Raw genomic sequence first — 27254 nt, 5'->3', positions numbered from 1 at the left:
TTACCCACACACACCCCCTGAAATATCGTGCAAAGGAAAGTTGGCATTCACCTAAAAGTAGCATTTAGCGTTGCCTAAACACAACCTGCAGTTGGCTAGAGAAATTGTCGAGGCCCATGATAGTATTAAAAGATAAGCCAGTCTGAGTGTTAATGCTCCTTAATTGTGCTTTCATCACATAAAATTGTATTTCATTACTTCCTGCATTCTGATGTTTCTTTCTTTTTTGCTTTCTATAGTGTCTCCTTTTTAACAGTAAGCGTATGTTCCTTGGACAGCAGCGTACCTTTCCACTGTGTCCAAATGACACATTTGATCGTCTTGCTCCCTCATTTATATTTTTTTTTTTTTCAAAGCATGCATGCACTACACACGTGAACTGCAAGTCAGCAATACACAATGCTGGAAGTCAGTGCAGTGTCTGCACTTTTGTCTCCCGTATCCTTGTCCTCTCCACTGCATTCCTTTGTTCTTATATTGTACCCACTGCAGCGGCTCAGTGGCTATGGCGTGCTGCTCCTAAGTACAAGGTGGTGGGTTCAATTCTTGACCATCACCGCCGCACTCCACCATGAAAAAGCAAAATTGTTTCTTTGATCTAGGTGATAATTAAAGAACCCTAGGTGATGGCACCTTCTACTTTGTTATAGCGCAGGCAGAATGACAGGGACATGGAAAGGCACATAAGGCAAACACACAGTGCTAACTTTCAACAACAGATTTATTTCCAGTTCCCAAAGGCATACTTGTACACCTCAAAACTCCACAAGACATGTGCACATTGTTCGGTAAACATAAACAAAGCCAGGAAAATCACACGCAGGCACTTTTGTGGCCACATTGATTATTAGAAAGGTATTCATTCAGCGTAAATAAAGATAACCAAGCTCTCTTATTGATAAAGAAATTGATGGCTTACTGATGCATGTGTCGCCAAATGCTGCTTCGTTCCTAGCTCCATAATCATGCACGTCTTTTCACACTTGCTTCTACTAATGATAACAGTTTCTTTTGATCTGGGTTGGCAGTTGCATTTTTGGCAATGGAGGGCAAGAAAAATGTCTGCTGGAACATTCCTTACTTCTTTTTTTTAATGTGCTCCTGTAATCTACCAACAAGAAAGCACAGAAAAAAGGTTCCAAGTAGGTGGATGGTACAGGAACCACCATTAAAGAAAGAAATATTGCCGTCAACACCTACATACAAAGTTTCTTCCACAGATTAAAAAATATTTACGGAAGGAGTGACATAAAAGTCATTTTTTGGCACCTAATAAGTTGGTAAGCCTGTGCAGAAGCACAAGGTCAGAAAGAATCACTGGCACTGCATATAAAAAGAAAGCATAAAAGCTAATTCATTTAATGCACCACAAGTGTTGTATACCACTTTCCTCTTACTTGTGGAAAGTCCTACATTGGTCGAACCAGTAGATGTATAAATGATAGGTTATGGGCACATGTTAACAAAGTAAAGAACATAGCAGCAGATGGTCTTCTTGCCCTCAATTGTTAAAGACGCAATTGCCAACCAATATCAAAAGAAACTGTTATCATGAGTAGAAGCAAGCGTGAAATGACATACTCGAGGCCATGCACAGCAGATGTAGCTACGTGCAACTGCCGTCAGTAGACCAGCAGTGCAAAGATGAAATGATTTTTTTCTGTCTTTTAAGATAGCAGACATATGTATGTTTAAGTTATTTAACTCAAAATGATCAATTAAGTAATAATGAAAATGTTCTAGCGATCACAAAATCAGCCAATAGATGTTGGTGAGTCCGGCTGCTTGTGATGGCACTGCATGACTACAGTGTGGAGGTGAGAGCAAGCAATTTTTATCTATTTTCAACACGACATTGTCCATTCCCTACTGCATGCAGTGCAATATTTGGCTCACATGTTCACAGAAGCCTCTTGTACAAATCGGCAACATTTTCTTACTATCGTCGCAGCACTGCGCGACTGAGGCAGATAAAGAAGAAGTAGGGTGTGCGCGCGTGATCTCGGGATACTCTGCGCTGGCTGGGCCTGGCCTGTAGCTTCCCTCTCGGACCTCGTTTCACCTTGTAAATAAACATCATTCGTAACATCTTTGGTGGATGTGCGGGGTAAATCTTGGACGATGCTGGACGACCCAGCTCTTCCAACTGTCTGACGGAGTAGACGCTTGGCCGGTTTACGACCACAAGTAGCGGACATGGCCGATTCCGGAGAAGGCAATGATGACCCCACCTGCGGCGGACCAGATAGCAATCACGCAGGTCAGGCTGGCTACTGGACACCGCTGCGAGAGCCACCCACCTTTTCGAGGAAGGCGAACGAAGACGTCGACGACTGGCTTAAACACTACAACAGAGTGAGTCGCCACAGCCACTGGAGCACTACGAAGCAGCTTGATAATGTGGTTTTTTTTCACGCTGGAACCGTGCTCCTCTGGTTTGAAAACCACGGGAACGTTTTGACCAGCTGGGAAAATTTTGTAGAAGAATTCACCAAGTGCTTCGGGGACCCGATCTCAAAGAAAAAGAAGGCCGAGCAGACGCTTTCCCGACGAGCTCAATTACCTGGCGAAACGTGTACAACGTACATAGAGGCTGTTCTGAAATTATGCGGAATCGGCAGCGCTGCCATGACAGACAAAGACAAAGTAGGACATCTGCTTAAAGGAATCGCTGAAGATGTTTATAATTTTCTTATAACGAAGGAAGATCTGAGTACTCCGTCTGACCTGAAGAAACACTGCCGGGCGTTTGAAGCGCTGAAAATGAGAAGGATTGGACCAAAGTTTGGACGCTTGGACAATGTTACTACTATTGCAAGTGTGTCCGTCCCAACCCACGACGACATCTCCTCAGTGATTTAGCAAGTGGTTAAAGAAGAGCTTGAACGCCTTAAAGTTGTTGACGACGCTCATGTGTGCCATCAGTGTGCATTTGATCATCGCTCTCGAGTGCCACCGGCCACCTGGGCACCTCAGAGTTACCGAGAACCTCGCAGGACCTATGCTGATCGTATGGAGAGCAGCAACTTGCCACCGCAACCGACAAGTCCGGGATGCCGACAAGATGCACCACAACGATTTGTTCCGTGGGCTCTTCCCTCCTACAACCAGCCTGAGAACACGTTTCTACCCATGACACTTATGTCACCGGTGACACCCGCGACAAGCTGCGACTCCCGCATTTGCTACAGCTGCGGTGTGCCCGGACACATTGCTAGGAATTGCCACCGCCGCCAGCAGCGTGCTCCCCGGTTTAATTCCTACACACCCCGCGTTCCCGCTGACGAGCCCTGGCCGTATCCCAGTTCCTTCCAGCGGCTGCAGCAGGGACGCGCGAACTGCAGTGACTCCCCCGTTTCCGATCGCAGCCTCACACCACCACCGACACGACAACGACGCTCTCCATCACCTCGTCGTCGCTCGTTGTCACCGCCGCCGCTGGAAAACTAGCTGGTGCGACCGACGGGGGTGAGGCCGCAATATGTTCATCTTCATCAAGACCCCCTTGTGTTAAATTGTTTAAAAACAAAGTGTGTGTTTTAGTTGACAACGTGAGTGCTTTTGCTTTAGCTGACACCGGGGCGGCAGTTTCTGTTATGAGCCTGTCCTTCAAAAATCATCTTGGACAAAAAGTTATGTTTTCTTGGGATAGGAACGCTACCTTTCGTGGAGTTGGCAGGGAAATGTTACGCCCACTTGGGGTCTGTTCTGTTTCAGTTACGATAGGGGACCAGACATTTCGAAGTGAATTTACTGTGCTTGCACGTACAACGCATGACATTATTTTAGGAATTGATTTCTTGTGTGAGTGGGGGCAACTTTGGATTGTGGAAGTGGCGCAATTTCTCTTCGCCGCGACGTGCGAACTTCAATGACAGATAGCACCAGTGATGCCGCCGACGTTCTCTCCGTGTCACAAGATGTGTGTTTGCCCCCTCAGACTGCAATGTTTGTACCTGTCAATACTTCGCGCCCTCGTACAGGTTCTTGTTGAGGTTTAGCCGAGCCCGATTATAACAATGCACTCAAGAAAAATGTGATAGTCCCTCGCTCCCTCATTGTCACCACTGATGGTTGTACTCGTTTGTGGACAGTGAACGTTTCAACCGAATCCATAACATTGCCGCTAGGACTTAAACTGGCAAGTTTTGATGAACAAGCCATTGTCAGCGTCGGAACGGTCGAAATCTCAACTGCCGAAAAAAGATCCAACCCCGATTCCAACCATGATAATTCTGCTGACTTTAAGCGCATGATTAACAAGTCGCTGTCTTCTAGTGAGCAGTGTCTGCTGGAAGCTGTGCTCGTTCGCTACGCCACAGTGTTTGATTTTACTCAAGGCCAGCGAGCGTCCAATACACCATCGGCGTCTCGTATGCAACACCGCATCCATACAGGGCAAGCAACGCCAATTCGTCAGAAGCCCTACCGTGTTTCACCGTCAGAGAGAAAAGTCATCGCCGAGCAGGTCGAAGAAATGTTACAGAAAGGAGTGATCCAGGAATCATGCAGCCCTTGGGCTGCTCCTGTGATCCTAGTCAAGAAAAAAGACAACTCATGGAGATCCCGTGTGGACTATCGCCGCCTAAACACCATCACAAAGAAAGACGTGTACCCCCTACCACGAATAGATGACGCCATCGACTGCCTTCACTCCGCGTCGTATTTCTCTTCTGTTGATTTACGGTCAGGATATTGGCAAATTCCCATGCACCCCTCAGACAAGGAGAAGACAGCCTTCGTGACACCTGATGGTCTCTTTGAGTTCAACGTTATGCCCTTTGGCTTATGCAATGCTCCAGCGACATTCGAGAGATTTATGGATGCCGTGCTCCGCGGACTCAGATGGGAAATTTGCATGTGCTATTTAGACAACGTCATTATCTTTAGACGACGTCATTATCTACGGCCGGACATTTCACGAGCACAATCAGCGCCTGTCGATCGTTCTTGACTGTATCCAGCAAGCTAGCCTTATTTTAAACTCGAAGAAATGTCATTTTGGTGAGCGTCAAGCCCTCGTACTAGGCTTTCTGGTCGACAAGGACGGCATACGACCAGACCCTGATAAGATAGCAGCGGTTCGCGACTTCCAACAGCCACAAACGGTGAAAGATCTGCGAAGCTTTTTGGGCCTTTGCTCATATTTCCGGCGCTTTATCAAGAATTTCGCACAGCTTGCCTCTCCCCTCATGTCTTTCCTTCACAAAGACACCCCATACTTGTGGACTGCTGACTGCGAGTCGGCGTTTCAACAGCTGAAATTTTTGTTGACTTCTGGACCGGTACTGCGGCATTTTGATCCGGAGGCGTCAACTGAGCTGCATACTGACCCCAGCGGTGCGAGTGTTGGCGCTGTGCTTGTTCAGCTCTGCGGTGGCCGTGAGCATGTCATTGCCTACGCTAGTCGGACACTTACAAAAGTGGAGACAAACTACACCGTTACTGAACTCGAGTGCCTAGCAGTCGTCTTCGCCATTCAGAAGTTCCGTCCGTATCTACATGGCCGCGCTTTCACGATAGTGACTGACCATCATTCACTCTGTTGGCTGGTTGGGCTGCGTGACCCGTCTGGCCGGTTGGCCCGCTGGGCTTTGCGCCTTCAAGAGTACAGCTTTTCCGTTAACTACAAGAGTGGACGCTGTCACACGGATGCCGATTGCCTATCCCTTCTCCCTTCGCCGCACACTAAAGCTGAGGATGATGACTTCGATGACTACTTAGTTTCCATCTCTTCCAAATTTCCAGACCTGCGTACCTTCGAGAGCGAGCAACGTTGCGACCCTAGCTTGAAATCCCTACGGGCAGCTGCACGTGAGCCAGCAGGAACAACGCCGTTAACTTTTCGTAGTGGTTTGCTGTACAAAAAAAATTACTCGGCTGATGGTCCCCCATTGGTTCTAGTTGTGCTCGAAAACCTGCGCCCTGCTGTCCTTCGTTCCATGCATGACGATATCACGTCCGGGCACCTTGGCTTTGCACGCACACTACACCGACTTAGAGATTTTTCTGGCCCTAGCTCTGGAAAACAACGAAGCAGTATGTCACCAGCTGTACTGTTTGCCAGCGCCACAAGCAAACGACGACGGCCCCAGCAGGCTATTTACAACCAGTTAGACCACCGACGTTACCCTTTGAAAAAGTCGGCATCGACTTGCTTGCCCCGCTCCCAAAGACGTCAGCTGGCTACCGCTGGATTATAGTATGCGTAGATTACCTTACTCGTTACACGGAAACGGCGGCACTTCCATCGGCCACTGCAGCAGATGTATCTACATTTTTGTTGCATCACGTCGTACTCCGTCACGGCACTCCCCGTGTTGTCATCAGTGACCGTGGACGGCAATTCACCGCCGACGTCGTCGAAGAACTTTTATGGCTTTGTGGTTCTGCATATCGTCATTCCACTCCTTACCACCCGCAAACCAATGGCCTCACGGAGCGAACGAATCGAACCCTTATCAACATGTTATCAATGTATGTCGCCGCTGACCACAAGAATTGGGACGCCGTCTTACCTTTTGTAACGTATGCGTACAATAGTGCCAAGCACGAAGTTACTGGATATGCACCGTTCTTTTTGCTCTACGCACGCGCACCCCAGAGCTTTCTGGACACTATTCTACCTTTATCGCGCCAAGAAGATCCTTCCCTCGCCCAAACTCTGTGTCGTGCTGAGGAAGCACGTCGACTGGCGCATCTTAGGACGTTGTCCTCACAAGGCAACAGCAAGATTCGCTATGATGCGCGGCATATCCCCGTCAGCTTTACTCCCGGTGATTATGTTTGGTTGTGGACACCTGTTCGCAAAAAGGGACTGTACCACAAGTTTCTCGCCACTTACACCGGACCATTCGTTATACTCAGCCGCTTGAGTGATGTAAACTATGTCGTCGCCAAAGTGATGGCAAGTAATTGGCGTTCACGTGCCACGCAAGTTGTTCACGTGGCCAGACTCAAGCAGTACCATCACAGGTTCCTTTAACTCGCTCAGCGAGCTTCATCTGCCCTCGGGGAAAATGTCGCAGCACTGCGCGACTGAGGCAGATAAAGAAGAAGTAGGGTGTGCGCGCGTGATCTCGGGATACTCTGCGCTGGCTGGGCCTGGCCTGTAGCTTCCCTCTCGGCAGTACAGGAGCATACATGAAACATACAGGACTCTAACAAAAGACAAACGCAAAATTGATTCCATTTAATGTATCACAAGGAAATCAAATATTAAAATTGTTCAATAACATGACATATCACGTGGCGCAATTCGCGAACTGTAGTGCGATCCGTCTGCCTTCTCACTAATCCAGTAATGGTTTCGTCGTAATAAATTTTTCCATTTGTAAATACTCGGTTGCGGTCACATGAGCAACATCAGGTGCACATTGGCAGCAATGTACCGGCATACATCGGTACAGATTTGGCACCGAGGCCTAGGCTACTGGCGTCGGTGTGGATTTCTGTATCAGCGTTCTCGTCGAAGTGCGCAAGTACCAGTGTCGACTGCATGTGTCGTATGAGTTCTTGAAATGCGTTGGCCTGTGACATTACCTACTTGAACTCGACATCACATTTAGTTAGACAGGTTAGCAGTTTAGCAATGCGTGAAAAGGCCTTAACAAAGCACCTATAGTAGGCCCACATCCCAAGGAATCTACACACACCCTTCTTATCAATGGGCTGCTGGAACTTTGCGATGGCAGTGGTCTTATGTGGGTCAGGGTGGACTCTAGATTTGCTGATGACATAGCCCAGGAACAGAAGCTCGTCGTAAGAGAAGCGGCACTTTCCGGCTTCAGAGTGAGCCCTGATGACTTGATGGCATCTAGTACTGTCGCAAGCCGCTGAAGGTGATTGTCAAAATTTCCCGAGAAGATGACAAAGACATCTAAGTAAACAAGACAGGTCTGCCACTTCAATCCTGCTAATACCGTGTCCATCACGTACTGGAACGTTGCAGGCGCTGATCACAGTTCGAATGGTATGACCTTGAAACTCGTAGAGGCCATCTGGCGTGATGAAGGAGGTCTTTTCGCGATCCCTCTCGTCGACTTCTATTTGCTAGTAGCCAGTTTTGAGATCCATCGACGCGAAGTATTTAATGTTGCATAGCCGATCCAATGCGTTGTCTATCCGAGGGAGGGGGTATACGTCCTTCTTCTTGATTTTGTTCAGTCCACGATAATCAACGCACAAAACGTGGTGCTCCGTCCTTTTTCTTCACCAAGGCTGCAGGAGATGCCCAAGGGCTTTTTGACGGCGGGATGATGTTGTCACGCAGCATTTCGTTGACTTGTTGCGTTATAGCTTCACATTTTCGCATCAGAACTCGGTAAGGGCTCTGGCAGAGTGTTCGAGCACACTCTTCGGTTATGCGATGCTTTGCAACTGGTGTTTGTCGAATCCTCGATGACGTCGCAAAGCAAACTTCGTATCATCGGACGCCCTTCGCAGCCAAGCCGCTTGACGTCGTTCATCCCGATGTGTGGCGTCGTAATGCCCTTTTTGCTTCTGCTTCCCTGGCCCACAACACGGGATTGTCAGCCATTTTCCGGCGCCTAGCTTCGGCAGCATTAGCCTTATACGGTCGAACCCACTTATAACGATACCGGTTTTAACAATATATCGGTTATAACAATGAAAAGCTGCTGCACCATCAACTTTTGTAGGTTTTCTATGGGGAAATAACCCGCTTACCACAATGTTCCCATGCTGCATTAGCGGTTATAATGATGAAGTCTGGTTGCTGGATGTCCATGCCAAAAGGCAATGGAATGCGAAATCCTTGAGAAGAAAAAAGAAAAAGTGAAATGTGAGCCGCTGCACGATTGCCCGCCACCCCAACTGCCACCGCACACTTCTCTTATGAGAGATGCACGCCAGCCTCACATGCATGTCGCCCATTACCCTTCCACCTCTTAGAACATGTATGGGCTGCGCCCATAGCTCTGCACCCTCCGAAACACGCATGGACTACGCCAACTGCGCTGACAACGCTGCCGGCACTGCTCCCATGTTGCTTGCTGGGCCCTCACAGTTGGTTCTTTGTTCTATGGCCCTCATACTGGGCAATTCTGCTAGCAGATTAAGTTGCTCGTCCTTGTCTGTGTTCACTACGTCGAAGTCGTTCCTGGCCGTGTTGTTTCTCAGCCTCACTTGACTTGCCGCCGAAATGGAAGATGGCTGATCTGCCTGCTGCCCATCGGCAATGATCATCGGTGAAAAGAAAGTTCACTGCTATCAATTAGGAAACGAAGTGCTCCTAACCTATGAGGCGACTGTCGCGAACATGCTTGCATCGGACAGCGACAGTGACAGCCACGACGACAGAGCTGATACCGTAGGGCAGGCTGTCTCAACGTTGTCCCCGCGGGAGGTCCCATAGATGATTCAGTCCCTAATGGGCTTGTTTTCACGAGGGACCTTCCGCTTCACTATGTGGAGCACCTGGATGCCTTGGAGAAGAATGTCGGCAAACTTCACGTAAAGCAAGCAAGTCTGACGGACATGCAGTTTTCTCGTGCAAGCCAGTGGGAAGTAGGTGGCTAGATGCTTGTAGCAGTCACGTCCCAGCGTTTCTTCTGGATTTCTCAAATTGAGATGGTGCCATGGCGACCCTCCTGCATTATTTAAAAGGTGCCTTTCGGGGCCACCAAAGCAATGCCTCAGTGGAGCTCGTATGTCAATTGCACTTGCCGCCCGTGACCCCTTTTTGCAGTTATGGCAGTGCCATTCTTGATCGCCAACAGCCATGGCTTGTTAACAACATGTGATCAGAGCGCGCAGGAAGCAGAGTTAAACAGTTAAATGAGTCAACACAATCAGAAGCCGGATGGAGGATGGTGGTGGGGAGGAGAATTGGCCTTCCCGCCATTATAGTTTTCTCAGAACAGCTACGCCATCCCCCATTTTGATTTTTTTTTTCATGCAACCTGGTTAGAAAAATTATTGGTTATAGCAACAGAACCTTCATGGCACTTGAATATTGTTATATAGTGGGTTTGACTGTAAAAGATATTTCGGTTTTACTCCGAAGCAAAATAATAAATAATGCTTCGGTTACGTTTTCGTTCTGGCCAAAAATAGAATTTTTTCTTGTTCTTAGTTTTTGTTTTGGTTCTGTTCCGACATACTGCTTCAACTCCAAACTCATTAACTTCAACAGCAGCAGGCTCTCACAAGCAGACACAGCCATTCTTCCAAGGACTACATTTATTGTGGATGCACAGAACAGTGTATATACATACACACACACAGATGCCACCAATTTTAGTGTAGGACTAGCACAGAAAACTCTCCCCAAATCTGCAAAGTTCAAAGGTAATGTAGTTGGCATATCCTACTGCCACAGGGGCAAATGGCCCCTGTGGCAGTGGCAAGTGAAGCTTTGTTTTTCCATTGAGGTTGAATCTGAGGATGAGAAGGTGGCCTGACAATGATGGCACAACAAAAAGGGTGCTACAAGAACGACAAACACACTAGTGGACACAGCAAAACTAATTTCAGAGCTCGAACTGCTGTCAGAGTAAACCACAATAAAATGCTGCTTACACATCATATTTGAGCATTAAAAGCCAGCAGTAAACATGGAAGCACTATTAAACTTGTTGGCCCAAATGTACAGGTCACTATAGGAGTCATGCACATGACGTCATTCGCTAGGAGCGCTAGTGGCGTCCGCCATAACTGCGGCCGCGAGTTCACACTGCCTACGCGAGCAGGCCTGCGTTGCCAAGCATCTACCAGTACGCACGAACCGTCCAAGGTCCTCTTCAAAGTGTTTTTCTGACTTGGCAATTGAGCAGTACGTCGTACAACACTGATGTGCTTATTAAGTGTGTACGTGCATGGGTTGAGTGAACCAGAAAAATCATGCTATGAAAACAGACAGGGCATCTACCAAGTTGACATTTCCAAATTCCCTGAGTTTTCCAGGTTTTCCTTGAGTACCTTTGAAAATTACCTGAATGACACAGAACTTTGTTTTATGCCAAGACGGGCTAACACCATGTCGCCCCTTGCTGTCACTCTCTATAGTAAGCATGTCAAAAAATAAAAAATGACTTAATCCAGTTTGAATAGTAAAAATTAGTGTTTATATTATTAAAAAAAAGAAAACTGAAGGGAGGGGTTAGTAAAATGCACAGCAAATAAATTATCTTAAAAAAAAATGGTAGAGCCCATTGCAAGTCGAGTCGAATAATTTCAAATATGAATAAAAACGGATACACACAGAAGCAAATATTTTCTTATATTAGCTATTTAAAATGAGCTTGCCATCACTGATAGCAAGCTCATTGGTATGAGGCCCGAACTTTCTCACAAGTGAGTTTCTCTCTCACAAGTGAGCAGCTAGAAAGTCAACCTCAACTGTCCTGATATACGCTCAGCCTGCGCACAATGCCTCAGTGCTGCATTTCACTGCTCTAAAGAGTTTATTTTGGTTTCGGTGAAGGACACCTGCATCTCAACGCCAGCCAACACTTTGTTTTTTGAGCTCAAGCTCTAGCAAGGAAGCGGCGGCACACTTCCTTTGCCGTTCATTCCTCAATGCGTCAGTCCTTTCTGTTCTTGTTCTCCTAGCTACCACCGCATGTTCGCTTCACGGACCATTTGAAGCACCCTCTTGGTCAGTTGTACACTCAACGTCTGATTTCTTGGACTCCCTAGGGGTAGCAAAAACGTCTGAAAAAATGAATGCACGTCTTCTGCAGCCCTTAACTCTTTTCATGCCATGTCCAGTGGCCATCGTTAGCTCACTAACTATGATTTGAAACTCTGGTTTCAAGACTTTCCACGCTGCTCACGGATACACTTCGCTATCAGACGTGAAGGAAGAGAACTATTCTTTTGTTTCCTAAGCAGTTTGCTTCTTTCCCCCGGGCAGTGATTTTTTAATGCGCTACGAAGTTTTAACATTCGTCAAAGTAGAAAGCAAAAGTGGCTGCTCACTATCGATGGTTTGAAACACCACTTTCGAGATCTTCCGCGCCGCTCACGGACAATCTACGCCATGGGACGTGAAGGAGAACTATATTTTTGTTTTCTAAGCAGTTCGCTTTTTCCCCACCAGGTGTTAATTTTTGAACGCATTTCAAAGTTAGGTGATTGCCAAAGCAGAAAGAAAGAATAGCCGCCTCCGGGAGCGGCACGCACGCTTTGAAAGACCGCAGATCTTGCAATTCCGCTGTGTTTACAGCTGATTTCATCCATAATTCTAGCAGCAGTGAGTCTGAGGATGCTACCCTTTCATCGAACTTTGACTCTGAGAGCGACGACAAGGCAAGCCAGCCCAGAACATCGGCGGCCGCTGCCCAGCCAGCCAAAACTGTAGTGCTTGCACTTAAATTTCTGTAGTGGAATACCTGTTCAATGAAAAGTTTTGATTTTTTCGGAGATAGTGCCTATTAGACGGCAATACATTTCGTATGTCTCATAATTTTTTTACATTTTTTTCTTAGTATATACAAGCATGCCTTTACAATTTTGTTCAGTTTTATCCCACAATCTTGAGTTTGGCAATTTATATCTTTTTAATGACACGCATCTCGTTAATAAAAATTTTATGCATGAAAAGTGCATTCATTCTGCCTATTGTTTATGTGTTACATGAAATATTGAGTGCAATAATTCCTTCAGAAAAAAAAAAGAAATCTGGCGTAACCTACAACAATTACCTATTTTCCCCATGGTATAGGGAAAGAGGTAAAGGCTCAAATCGCCATAGGCACCACTGAAAAAGCTCTGAAGGCCTGCCAGTACAATTATTAGGCATATTGGTGCTCGTACTGTGAGAGGAGACGACAGGTTCATGAGTGTATAATTAAGGAATAAGTAGAACCTTGTTGAAACGTTCCCGTTACATACGTTTTCGCGGCACCAACGCTCGCAATCGAGAACAGAAAAAAATGACTCAATAGAGTCATGCTCATTTTCTTGCTGGTTCATACGTTCCTTGGAAACACGATTTTAGGGCACCAACGTTCAGCACGTCTCCAAACTGCGATCGTACGATACGTTTTCTGGCCACTAGATCCCATCTAAACAAGAAAATGCGCGAGGCGCACGCGATCGGGAACAGTGTATACTGTAAGATTTGTCGGACGGTCCTACCGCTGACAACCAGATGTAGGAGTCGTCGGACTATCTCGCCGTTGCCACCATTTGAAGGAGATCAAGTTCGTAGACAGGAACTCGGTGAACAGGATTTATTTACATATTAACAGTTTAAGCAGGATACATTGGCAGACTAGCGCGACTCCCATATGGAGCCCGCAAGACTAACATACAGCAAACAGCTTACGAGCACACAGCTCACTAGTACATTTCTAGTATGACAGAGCACTCAGCTCCCGACAACGAGCACGACACGAGCACACACTAGCAGCCGGCAAACGCTGCTTATAAGCCCTTGCTCGACGTCATAGTTCGACGTCATTCAAGATGACCCGCCTTTTTGGAGGATGAGGTGTGCCGACTTGGAGGATGAGGGCTCACATACACGTGCCGCACATACACACAGGTGAAAAGGCCGGACAGTTCTCAGTACCGCCCAGCTTTCAGTGCCGACGTCAGAGGGCTTCGTAGAACTGCTTTGTCCCGGGTGGCTCGGCCAAGTACCAATTTCCTGAGTTGATCGCGCGCCACGTGGCTGCCGGCCCTTCGCAGTTCTCCGAAGGGCGCCCCGTCTGGTGGGCTTGGAACACGTGCAGCGGGCTGAAAGCTGGCACGTTGCCACCCCGTACGGCCATTCTTAACAGCTCCTCCATGGCCCGGAAAATCTCGCCTGGCCAGTGCTGGCAACCGCTGGGCAGGAAGAGAATGTCTGGCGAGCAAGACGATGGCTTTGCTCTCTGCAACCCCTGCGTACTTCGAATGCCTTCAACCATCTTACAACAACTGGCACAGAAGAGCCGACCCGGCAACACAATACCGCTCAGCGTTCAAACGCCCGGAATCAGCTGCTAACCCACCAGGCCTCCTATCACAATTCCAATGCAAGTCACTCAACTGGGAATCCCAAATTTTGCCCCAAAATTTCGTGCCGCCAAAGCGAGCGTTCACGTTCCTCCTGAGTTCGACCAAACCCGACCGTCGCGCTGCACAAGAGTAAAGGTTTACGCAGAATTAAACCGAAGCCTTTCATACACCAATACTCAAACATAACTTCAGCAGCCTAACTTCGCGAACAGCCTGTTCCTACCCTATCACAGTGGCGTACTTTTCTCATGTACTGCTGCCACTGAACCGTCTGGCCAACTCCACAGGTACGTCATCACAGACGCGCTAAGTTTGAGGTCCCTATTCCGAACACATGCTTGCATCATACAAAGTTTTCATCACGCTGACTCACATTTGTTCCTTTAATCCCCACAGGACACATTCCTTAAACCAACAACTACACTTGCGTAACTTACGCAACACAGAGGAACCTTTGAACAAATGTGTCTTTTACTAACTAGCTCTTCGCACGCGTACTAGAGAAGTCAGAATACGGCTGCCTTCGACACACACGAGCAACCCAGTCATCAACGTTCTGCTTCCTTCCGTCCGCACAGGACACGCGTTAATGGACCTGAGAGCTCTTCTCAGTGCAAATCACGCACTTACTGAAAATCTACGCGTTTAACCTTAGAAAATTCAAAAACACTTAAAAAGAAAGAAGGTTAAATAACACACACGCGCGTTACGATAGGCCTCTCAACGATAACCTTGACCTTCAGGTTACTCACGCATACACAAAAAAAGAAAGCCTATATACTTATTAATGAACACCTCGCGAGACTACAGGTTTACTTTAAACGCGTCTCAAATCTCGAGCTTCTCAAACAAATATAAACAGAGCTCATACCTTACATATTGAAAGAAATTCTAGTCTCAAATCGCGAAAATCTGCAAATGTTCAAAAATAAAACAAAACAACACTACTACGGAAGCTCTTGGCCTCCCGTTCCCGATTACTTCAGACTGACTCATACTTTCAGCCGTACCCGAAGTGGCCGCGGTTTGAAAGCTATTCTGGCTGCTGAGGAACAACAAAAGGGCTGACTCACTATCAGCTCCCCCAAGACGTTAGAGTCCCCTGCCAATTTGCGTCCTCGCGCCTCGCTTTCAGCATGTCCTCGATTGACCGCGTCGCTACTCCCCACCTGGTCTCGTCTTGCCACCTTGCGCTTCTTTGTACTGCACGCTGAGCTTCGAAGAGAACGACGGAACGACGAGGAATTTAACTGCCCCGTGCCCTTTGTCCGCGTCCGTGCAGAACATGCTTCTCGGTCCCCTGTTGACAGGTGGCTCGAACGTGTTTGATGCGTCAACATCGTCCGTGACGACCGCACCTGTCTTTTCTTCGCGCCCTGCCTTTTCGCGCCTTTCGCCGTCTTTGGCTTCGCTACATTAGCCACCGCATTCCGATCCTTTCGGCGCTTCTTTCTGCGGCGCTTTCTCCTCGAACTCTCTTTCATGCCGTCATCTCGCGCCTCGTGCTGGCCGTTACACATCTCGTCGGCCCGGATCGGTCTCTTACCCGCACAGTCTGAGTGATTTTCATTTAAATCAACACTCACTTTGCCTCGACTGGCGGACAGCTCAACCGACTCTGGCACAATGCAGCAGGCTTTACTCGAGTTATGCAACTCGCACTCTTGCGAACTGCCGTCTACTGCATTGCCCAGCTCACGCTGTGCATCGACACACAGCCCGTCAGTCTCGAGCGCTGTCTCACGCGCACAGTCCGAATGATTAACAACTGAACCATCCCTATCTAGGCTATCTAGACTGGCGGAGAGCCGCACCGATCCCTGAACAATGCAGTCGTTCTCTCGTGAGCTACGGAGCTCGCCACCCCGAGAACTATTCTCAACTGCATCGTCCAGTTCGCACTTCACTTCTGCACGCAGATCTGACTCGACATGGGTGCTCGCGTCTGTCAAGTCCGTAGTATTCTGTACCTCGCTAACGACCTCGCTACCATGAGATGCGACGCACACGCGCGGTAACTGTGCCAATTTGTTCGCAGCTGGCCTAGCTGTCTCTACAGTCATTTTGGCACAGCACCTCGTCGCTCTCACTCTGGCCTTTAACGGCCTCTGCTGCCACTAAGGCTTCGTTAGCTGCTAGCACTTCGAGTTCACTTGTGAATGTGCTGCTACTCTCACAGGTACTACTACTTTCCTCGGCTTTTGAACAAAATCTGCTATTTACTTCCTGCCACTTTCGCTGCGTCCAGCCTACAGATTTCTCCAGCCGCTGTTGACTTCGCTCGATTGACTGCTCAAAACCTTGAATCTCATTGTTCAATGCATCAATGTACTGCCTCGTTACTTCTGTTAGGCCTTCTTCCTGCGAAACCCCTTTCAGTTTCTGCCTAGCTTCTTCCTGTTTTTGCTTAAATTCATCCTGTTCTTGCCTAATTGCTTCCTGTTCCCGTTTTTTACTTAGAATTCGTTTGCCCATTTGCTCTATGAATTTCAAATCATTCTCACTTTCGAGAATTGTCTTACGAATTTCTGATTCCTTCAAGTTCTCATCTACGTTTACCCCGATCTCCTCACACAACCACAACAGGTCAGCTCTCGTCAAACACATTAGGACCATGGTCGCTACTTTAAGCTTTGGCTCTGCTGTCACACAATACTTGTTGCGATACCCACGCAAATCAAAATACAAGTAACAGATCCCAGCGAATCAAATTCAAGAACACAGAGAAATTGAAGCCTGGTAAATCTTACAGCCAAAACCAAACGCTTACCCACTGAAGCAGCACCATATCACCAGTCCTTCCCCGCCGTATCCAGTCAGTTGCAAGAGGTGGTCAATCTCAAGTCGCCTCCAACTTAATCAGGATGCCGGTCGGTCACCATGTGCCAACGTCCGTCAGCTGCCGTTGCTGTCTCCGAGTCGTAGGCCGATCTAGGAGCCGTAGTCGGATCTCACCGCTGCCAACCAGATATTAGATTCGTCGGACGGTCCTACCGCTGACAACCAGATGTAGGAGTCGTCGGACTATCTCGCATTTGAAGGAGATCAAGTTCGTAGACAGGAACTCGGTGAACAGGATTTATTTACATATTAACAGTTTAAGCAGGATACATTGGCAGACTAGCGCGATTCCCATATGGAGCCCGCAAGACTAACATACAGCAAACAGCTTACGAGCACACAGCTCACTAGTACATTTCTAGTATGACAGAGCACTCAGCTCCCGACAACGAGCACGACACGAGCAACGAACACGACACAAGCCGGCAAACGCTGCTTATAAGCCCTTGCTCGACGTCATAGTTCGACGTCATTCAAGATGACCCGCCTTTTTGGAGGATGAGGTGTGCCGACTTGGAGGATGAGGGCTCACATACACGTGCCGCACATACACACAGGTGAAAAGGCCGGACAGTTCTCGGTACCGCCCAGCTTTCAGTGCCGACGTCAGAGGGCTTCGTAGAACTGCTTTGTCCCGGGTGGCTCGGCCAAGTACCAATTTCCTGAGTTGATCGCGCGCCACGTGGCTGCTGGCCCTTCGCAGTTCTCCGAAGGGCGCCCCGTCTGGTGGGCTTGGAACACGTGCAGCGGGCTGAAAGCTGGCACGTTGCCACCCCGTACGGCCATTCTTAACAATACCTAGCTGCCCACTGCAGCAGCTTCACCGCAATACTCGCCTGGCCGTTACGTCAAAACGCCGGCGCCAATTCAGTTTTTCATTTTGGTACCAGCAAATATTCTCCGGGGTCGTCACACACAGCATTCGCAGCTATCACCGCCAATCCTTTTGCGATGAGCATCTTCGCCTATCTGTTCCACGCGAGTGCTGCCGTCGGAACGATATAGTGTACGCGTTTAATAGACGATAACCAAAACGCGCTGCCGTTCACTGCTGCAGACTGCGATCGTATACGTCTTCCGGCCACTATATCCCATGTGAACAAGAAAAGGCACGAGGCGCGCGTGATCGAGAACAATATATACCCGCCCGTCTCACGTGAAAACAATGGTGCGCCCGGTTCTTATTCCGGTACACTGCTGCAGGCCACTGTATCCTGATGTGGGCATCACGTTTCGCTTCGGCGGCATAATACATCGGTACTAGTACCGCCCCACCGTGCATTGCAACCTACCAGGGCAAGGAAAATCCTGTATCCGACGCTCACACCTCTGAGCCCGAGGTGTACGCCGCCGTCCGATCATGCACCCAAAACACGGTGACGGGAGCAGACAGAATTAAGAACGCCATCATCCGCAACCTGAGCAAGGCACAGATCAGGGACCTCACCAAGTACCTCAATGACTCGCTCTGGGAGAAGAATGAAATTCCCTCCGAGTGGAAAAACTCGGAGACCATAGTAATTCCGAAACCAGGCAAGAAGCTGGCAATTGAAGCACTACGACCTATATCTCTCACATCGTGCCTGGGCAAACTCTACGAGCGAGTCGTCCAGACGCGCCTCCAACACTACACAGAAGACAACAATCTTTTTCATCCCTCCATGATTGGCTTCCGGTCGGACTTGTCGACGCAAGACGCCTTCTTTCTCCTGAAGGAGGAAGTTCTCTCCAAACATCTGGAGGTGTGGCGAACACCTCATTATGGCGCTGAATCTCAAAAGCGCGTTTGATAACTTGTCTCACGAGGCCACCCTCTCGGAGCTCAGCAATCTCAACTGCGGCGAGCGCACCTTCCAATATATCAAGACCTTTCTGCCCAGCCGAACGGCAACAATAGGAATGGGTGACATGAGATCCGACCCTCAAGACATGCTCAACAAGAGCACGTCACATGGATGGATCATCTCCCCGCTCCTATTCAACATCGCCATGATCGGAGTCGCAAGGGCTCTGCAACAAGTGTCGAACATCGGATACACCCTGTATGCGGATGACATTACGATCTGGGAAAATAACGGCTCCCTAGCGGAGAAGGAAGACACACTCCGAGCGGCAGCAATCTGCGTCGAAACCTAGGCCATTCGGTGCGGGCTCCGCTGTTCACCCGACAAATCCAAAGTTATCTGCTGTTAAGAACGGCCAGCTGCAGTGCAAGTTTGCCACCCAGTTACGACTATGGCAGCAACATTCCGGGAGCGTCGCCGCCAACCTCTAGCCTCATTGCCGTTGTGACGGAATGAGTTCGGCGGGCCAACTATTGTTACCAAACTCCCCAACGCGGACCTGATCTGCTACGGGTGCGCAAGTTGCCGCGGGAACGTCACTTTGCGCTCATTCCCACGACCCGACCAAGACGCAAGACAACGCGCTACCCGGAACGGCTCCGAGTTCTATGAAATTCGTGTGGTGTCGGTTTCGGACCGTAAACACGTGTGTGTGTGCATGTGTGTGTGTAAACTGTCCTGCGGAGAGGCGGATAGTTTGCAATGACTAAACGAACGTTCGCATCACCTTGTATCGCGGGAGGACCGAGTGTTTAAAAACTGCTGTTGTGCGGATGCTCGACACACTTTTCTTAAGCAGTCATGTTGGACTGAGACTCTCTCTCAAGCAGTCATGTTAGACTGATGTACTTTCTCAAACAGTCATGTTAGACTGATATAAATACTGTAAATAAACCCATATTCCTCGTTCTCGATGAGAAGCAGTGCTTCCCTTCATCAACGTCCTCAGCGTGGATAAGTTGGACGACGGCATGGGCCAGCTACCTTCGAATTCATGCCGGACTCCAATCTTGACAACGGATCACGAGCGATGGGATTGAGCCCCCAATCCTGACACCGCATACAGGGACACCACTACAAATCACCAGGCAACCCGAGCATCCTCCTTCAAGGGGTCCCAATCCGGGAAGTACCACTCATGCGGATCCTGGGTATCTGGCTGCAGAGCAACGGAAAGGCCAACCCCACATTCCAACTGCTCAAGACTACAACACAGCAGATCTCTAAGATGATCCGCCGGGTGGCCAGAAACAGAAAAGGCATGCGGGAGGAAGACACAATCCATCTGGTACAGGCACTGGTCATCAGCCGCCTCTCCTACAGGCTCCCCTACCTCACCCTGCTCCAAGCAGACCTCAACAAAATCAATGCGATGATACGCGTAGCCTACAAGACTGCTCTTGGTTTTACGCCGTACACATCCAATGTGAGCTTGGAAGCTTTGGGAATACACAACACTTTCGAAGAAATTCAAGAGGCAGTCCTCCTGTCCCAGAAAGAATGCCTCCTTTCAACAGCGAAAGGCAGACACATCCTCAACCGCATCGGCTACCCGGCGGACATTGACACCATCCAGTCGACCACGAACATTCCTACACCATACCAGGCCAGAGTACACGTGGCCCCGCTCCCAAGAAACATGTCTCAAACCCACACTGAAGGCAGAAGAAATGCCCATGTGGTCCATCTCAAACGTACAGTGGGACGGAGCCCGAAGACGGTCTACGTTGATGCTGCCCTATATCAGGGTACATCGAATGCAGCAGCAGCCATGGTGGTGGACTCTTCTTACACAGAAGTCTCCAGTATCTCCATTCCACACTGTACAGTCACAGAAGTGGAAGCTGCGGTGATCGTGCTGGCTGTTCAATACGCGGACGCAACCAACCGAGAACTACAAGTAGTCACCGACTCGTCGGCTACCGTAGTCACCGTCGGCTCCTTCAAGCAGGCAGAATACCTCAAAAATTAGCTAGATTCATGACTAATCCATTGGCTACAGATTCCTCACTCAAACACTCAATTACGTGCGCCCCAGGGCACTCGGGGCTGGAGGTAACGAGGTCGCGGACAGGCTAGCTCGAGGTCCCACAAACCAAGCGGCCACAGTCTTCGATTCCACAACCACCCTCCCTGTCCCCGTGGCTTGTGGCGCGAGACTGCAACACCTCCGCAAACAATGACAGCTTTACCCCTCAACCACACAAGGGGCTAAACGCACAGGAAGCGCGGGACTGGAGACAGCTCCAGACCAACACCTTCCCCAACTTACACAAATACAGCATCGTTTCAGAACACTACAATGACGCATGCCCCTGGTGTAACGAACAGCGCACTGCCCACCACGTCATGTGGGGGTGTACAGGCCCCAAACCGCCAGACATACAAACACAACAACAGCGGTGGCGGTGGTGGCGGTGGCGGCGGCGGCGGCGGCGGCGGCGGCGGCGGCGGCGGCGGCGGCGGCAGCAGCAGCAGCAGCAGCAGCCTGTACTATGTCCACTGCAGGACGACGGCCTCTCCCTACAACCTCCAATTACCCCTGTCCTGCGCCAACCGAATCCAACTAGCATCCGCGAATTTCCTAATTTCATCCCTCCACCTAGTCTTCTGCCGTCCTCGATCGCGTTTCCCTTCTCTTGGTATCTATTCTGTAACCCTAATGATCCAACGGTTATCTAACCGGTGCATTACATGACCTGCCCAGCTCCATTTTTTTCTCTTGATGTCAATTAGAATATCGTCTATACCTGTTTGCTCTCTGATTCACACCGCTCTCTTTCTGTCTCTCAACGTTATGCCTAGCAATCTTCGTTCTATCGCTCTTTGCGTGGTCCTTAACTTGTTCTCAAGCTTCTTTGTCTGTCTCCACGGCTCTGCCCCATATGCCAGCCCTGGTGAAATGCACTGATTGTACACCTTCCTTTTCAATGATAACGGTAAGCTCCCAGTCAGGAGCTCACGATGTCTGCCGTATGTGATCCAACCCATTTTTATTCTTCTATGAATTTCCTTCTCATGATCAGGGTTCCCTGTGGTTAATTGACCTAGGATGTGGGGATGCGCGACTCTCACGCGTCCCCTGATATGTTGTTTTCCCGCACGGCGCGTATCCTGTAATCCGGCTTCGCCCCGTGGCCTGTCGCCCGCGGCGGTCGGAGTGGTTGAGGCACAGTACGAGAGAGGGCGCGAGTGTTGCGCTGCTCACGCCGCCGACAGGCGGGGTTACTTGGGCGCCGAAAGACAAGGCGCTTCCTCTTTGGTTCGGGACAGCAAGCAGTGCGGACGTGCCGTGCCGCGCGTGCGCCGATCTATGCTTCTGCGAGACCGTCTCGCGTGGCCGCCTTGGAACTCGCCACCGTTCGCGTGATCGTACACGCGAACGACTAGGCGTTGGGATCCAGCATGGGGCGAACATATTCGCTCGCTATCCGGTCGCGGTGAGTCGGACTTCTAGATTTGTCGCGCGCCCATCGGCATGTTTTGTGGATAGCAACTCGGCTAGCTGGCATTGATCTATGAAAGGTGCAATAAATGCCCTTGTGATTGTTTGCTCTACTGTGTTGTCGTTCCTTTGTCCCAAGAGCATGGGTGTGAGAACCCCACAAGGTAAACATACTCTTTCAGAGACTCTAGGGGCTGACTGGCAATCCTAAACTCTTGTTCCTTTGCCCGGCTATTCATCATTATCTTAGTTCTTCTGCATATTAATCTTCAACCCCACTCTTACACTCTCTCTGTTAAGGCAAATATTAAGTCAAGCTAAAGTGATAGATAAGTGCTTAAGAATCTCTGAGACGTCAATATTATCGCGAACAGACCCTTAAAGGGACACTAAAGGCAAATACTTAGTCGACGTGGACTTTTTGAATACCATTCCAGAAACCTCGCAACACTTGTTTTGTGCCAAGAAAAGACTTGCTTGTCCTTATGAGAAAATTGTATCTGAAGGCTCCGAATAGCTATTTCGAAATTAAAATCTCCCGCCACCCAACTGGGGGAGTGGTGACGTTGCATACGCCATCGCTGGCCTTTGCTGCCATCGGTGAGCAAAATGGCAGATTCGCAGCTGCAGCTTCTTTTTGGTCAAGTGCCATAGACAGTTCGGGTTCTTCTAGCTCGGCCATCCTGCAACTTCACATGGAAGTTGAATTATCTGTTACTTGCAGTTTGTGCGAGTTTCGCGAGCCAGCAAAAGCAGCGCAGCACTACACGATCAGGAAAGTACTGAAACGCAGAAGCATGGACAGCACGGAGTCGAGCTAAAACAAAACATTTCGACCGCCCGCGTCGTCGTCAATGGTAACTTCACTTGGGATTTTTTTTTTCTAAACATGAAATGGAACTGGACAAGTAGCATTTTATTTCATCTGATAATACAATACGAGGATGTTTTTTGAAACAAATAGTTGAGTACTAGTGACAGAATTTGACTGAAGAGTGCTTTCGTCATCAGGCAAGTGCTTGAATGTCCCAGGGGAGTCTCTAATCATCTACCTCAATTTCTCAATTATTAAGACTCTGTTCGCATTAATATTGATGCCTTAAGATTCTCGAGCACTAATCTATCACTTTAGTTTGACGTAGTATTTTCCTTTAGTGTCCCTTTAATAATCGAGAAATTGAGGTAAATGTAGGACATGCTTAGAGACTCCCCCGGAACATTCAATTACTTGCCCGATGATCAAAGCACTCTTCAGTTAAATTCTGTCACTAGTACTCAACTACTTGTTTCAAAAAACATCCTCGTATTGTATTATCAGATGAAATAAAATGCTACTTGTCCAGTTCCATTTCATGTTTAGAAAAAAAAATCCTAAGTGAAGTTACCATTGACAACAACGCGGGCGGTCCAAATGTTTCGTTTTAGCTCGACTCCGCACTGCCCACGCTTTCGCGTTTCAGTACTTTAGTGATTGTGTAGTGCTGCGCTGGTTTTGCTGGCTTGCGAAACTTGCACAACTGCAAGTAGCAGAGAATTCAACTTCCATGTAATGTTGCGGGATGCCCGAACAGTCTAAGCCACTTGACCAAGAAGCAGTTGCAGTGGCGAATCCACCACTGTGCCTTGGCTCGGTGTCGCCATCTGTCGGGTGCCGTTTTACTCACCGACGGTAGCAAAGGGTAGTGATGGTGTATGCAACGTCACCAATCCCTCGGTTGGGTGGCAGGAGAGTTGAATTTTGAATAAGGTATTCGGACCCTTCAGGTGCAATTTTCTCCTAAACTAAGTCTTTTCTTGGCACGAAACAAGCGTTGCAAGGTTTGTGGAATTGTATTTAAACAGTCCATGTCGACTTAGTATTTGCCTTTAGTGTCCCTTTAATGGCGAATGCCGAAGCAGCTAGGCCTAGCGTTGTCGCAGCGGTGGCTACAGCAGATTTGCGTGCAAGAGCGCCAGTTCGAGGCGGCGAGATCGAAATGGCGGCGATGGTGGCTTTGATTAAGGCTGTCCCGGTCCTGCGGTCATGGCAAAAAGTTCGGGAAATTGGAAGGCGAAGGGTTCGAGCGTCCGAAATTTCAGACATTCTTATACACTGACTCTGTCCGAATTATCGGGCATCTTCCAAAAATTGGGCGTCCAGAAAATCGGTCATTGACTGTACACTGGCGAACTCCTCCAGCCGACGACTAGGCATCAAAGATGATTCGTTACAATTCTTCGCTGTTACTCCAGCCAGCCTTCTCGCGACTTTCGCTGCCTTTCAATAAAATTACAGCTAATTTTCCCTGATAGAAGCACAAATTACCTTAGTTTTTCCTGAGTATTTCCAGACTATTCAAAATTCCTGAGGATTACCGGTTTTCTCAGTTTTCCCAGGCCTAAAGTTAGGATCAGATGGTCACACGAGAGAGACAGCTGGTATTTTCCCGATGTTCCGCGACCGACGCAACCGTAAACATGGCCCCGGCGACGCTGTTGCCACCTCGCAGATCAAGCTCAGTGCGTACCCCCTATACACATCTTTAAGTGCCAATCAATTTCGTCTATAGAAAATTAATTTCACCACATTTCTTGCATCTCCAGAATTATGAAAAGCTTGCAGCTACAGAACAGACCAAAAATTTTCTATGTTCAGTGAGATTTTTCAAGCTAACATATTGCGGATTCCATGCTAGTACTCTTTGCAGGAACTTCAAATATGAGAACATGAACTATTTCATGCCCAGCATGCTTGGAAAGCAGCTATGCGGCCATCTGTAAAATATGCCTGATGTAAAAACTTCTTGCAATGTCAAAAACAAAGCAGGAAGTGAACCCACAACACGACTACCAACTTACTAAAGCATTTTACATACATTATCCGAATTTCAGCAGAGGTTCCATAAGAAGTGTTCCAAGATGTGTGCGAGACATTTTAAATGTTATTTTCATCAGTGCTTTTATTTTTGATGTACCACCCTGGCATGCACATTTGTGCACACTGTGCCTGAAGGGGATAAATGAACCTTTACGTTTATCTGGTGAACAAGCAAAAGCTTTTAACGTCCATCTGCAAATTTTGGTACGGTGAAGTTAGTGATGGTGATAGTAGTGACTGACCTTGGCTGTTTCCTTTTCCAAGCGAAAAGCCCTGCGCTTGATGAGCATGTTGAAGAAATCGACATCCAGCTTGACACCAATCTTGTCGGCTTCAGCGATCAGCTCTATCTCAGCATCACAGTTGTTGGGAATGCAGTCCAGCAGCAGCGTGATGGTCTTGGCATCTGGACACACTGACATGTCTCGAAAGTGGTCCATCATCCCCTTCACTCCACCAATCATTAGGAGTCTGGTACATTGGAGAATGCAGGAGCCCATCATGACATGGCTATATCTGTTACACTTCAGTGGGCATAAATCCGAAACAGCATCTAAAACAAAATACCTGGTTTTTGCATAAAAATCATCAAGTTTCAAGTGCATCTTACTCTCATGCATATTGGACGATGGTGGGCTGAATCATGTTTTATTAATATGCTTTGCTGTCAGGTCACAAAAAACAGTGATACGTGCCTCATTTGAGGCATCAGGCACAATAATCGTGCAAATAGCCTTTCTCTGACAGAAGTCATTTTTAGAATTTTTTCATCTATGTGTTACATTACTAGTATTCAAGAACATAAAACTGCACTACGTTCTTGATGTGCTTAGTTAGATACATAACTGTTAACAAGCAAGGCAACATTAAAAAAAAAAAAGGTGAGGAGAAATCACACTCTATCAAAGTACCAAGAAGATTCACCTGTGGTAAGGTTCAGTGACCTTTCCTAGTCCCACAATTTCGCCAGTGTGCTTGAAGCTTGGCGAGAGCAGGTTCGGCAAAGTGGCCAGGCTTGCTGAGGTTGCTGTCTTTCCAGAGCTACCAGACGGCAACTCTTCCACTTCTTTGGTATCAAAAACTCGTTCTGAGGCATCCTTTTCTGTTTGAGCTATAAAAAGTTTGAGATGCCCTTGTGAGAACTCCGAGACTCCCCAGGGAAATGAGAAACCTAGGAAAGCAACTCATGTCCACAGCCTGCATGTGGGGTAGGAAAGTAATGGCCTGGCTGCGAGTCAAATAGATATTATCGCTATGGTGTAATGGAATAGGGCAGTGTGTCATCCGGCAGCAAAAATGTGCCTCTTTTTGCGATGACGGGTGGGGGTGCTGGAGCACGCCACGCCAGTCTACTGTAGTGCCATCTGTCGCTGCAGCTTGGAGTCATTGCTGGCAAGAGGAAAAATAATGGTGCAACACAGGGCCTCCGGGAATCACAGTTATGACTGTTGCGGAGGTCATGCATGTAGGTACGAAGCTCACCGATTGCTTGCTGTGGTTTTTCCTGCCATGTTCGCGCACATTCTTTATGTGCACAGGAAGTGCTGGATTTGTAGATATCTTTGGTGTGCGCATGTGTGTGTGTGCATACACGTTTGTTTGTTTTCTTCAGTGAAACCTGGCGACCCCTTTTCTGGCTGATACAACACGAAAGAAATCCCATGCAACCCACCAGGCACAGTGCAGGTGCTCCTTCCAGGCTTCTTATCGTCAGGTGTTTCTAAATACTAAAAACGTGTGTGCTTACCGAACGGAACGAGCAAATGAGTGTTTGTTTGTCTTCTGCGATCGAAACGCTGAGCAGATGATCAGGAACACTGCATGATCTGTGGTTGGAAACATGCAAGCTTAGATGCTGTTATTGATGTATCCTAACAGTTTGTTGTGTTTATCTTTTGTGAGTTATATTAATTTTCATTGTTTTGAGAGCAATTTAGTTTATGAATGCAGAAAGGTTTACAAAACATGTTTAAATTTCGTGCGCTAGGCACGCCAGTCAATCGCAGAGCCCTACTGGTGGCGTCATCGCAGAAGCGTCCCCCGTTCTCCCATTGTTTTGCTGTATGGACGATACACTGCCCTATTCCAGTACACCATATTGTCGCTAACCATTTGCGAACATCGTGCAAGAGGCAGTGGTCTAAAATGAGACTTCATCTTGAATCACTCTCATTAGACAACAGCTCAAACCATTTCGAACGTAATTTGTTGAACTTCAGAGACACAGACTGTTGGAAAAAACAATTTTTATTAAGGGCCCCATGGCTTTCACAATAATTCAGAGAAATTGGCAAGT

General features: G+C 48.2%; 1 protein-coding gene across 2 annotated transcripts in view; it reads right to left on the bottom strand.

Moving 5' to 3' along the window:
- Positions 1 to 27254, bottom strand: part of LOC126525903 (pentatricopeptide repeat-containing protein 1, mitochondrial) — a 79608-nt gene that overhangs the window by 6634 nt on the left and 45720 nt on the right. For both annotated transcript variants that reach the window (XM_055067707.2, XM_050173871.3), the window contains exons 6-7: positions 25883 to 26069; positions 25201 to 25429 (exon numbers count right to left, since the gene is read on the bottom strand). In XM_055067707.2, the coding sequence (XP_054923682.1) occupies positions 25201 to 25429; positions 25883 to 26069 (416 nt within the window). The remainder of the gene's footprint in view (positions 1 to 25200; positions 25430 to 25882; positions 26070 to 27254) is intronic.

The sequence above is a fragment of the Dermacentor andersoni genome, chromosome 8 (genome assembly GCF_023375885.2).
Source record: "Dermacentor andersoni chromosome 8, qqDerAnde1_hic_scaffold, whole genome shotgun sequence".
Classification (NCBI taxonomy): domain Eukaryota; kingdom Metazoa; phylum Arthropoda; class Arachnida; order Ixodida; family Ixodidae; genus Dermacentor; species Dermacentor andersoni.
This window is presented reverse-complemented; position numbering and strand designations above follow the sequence as displayed.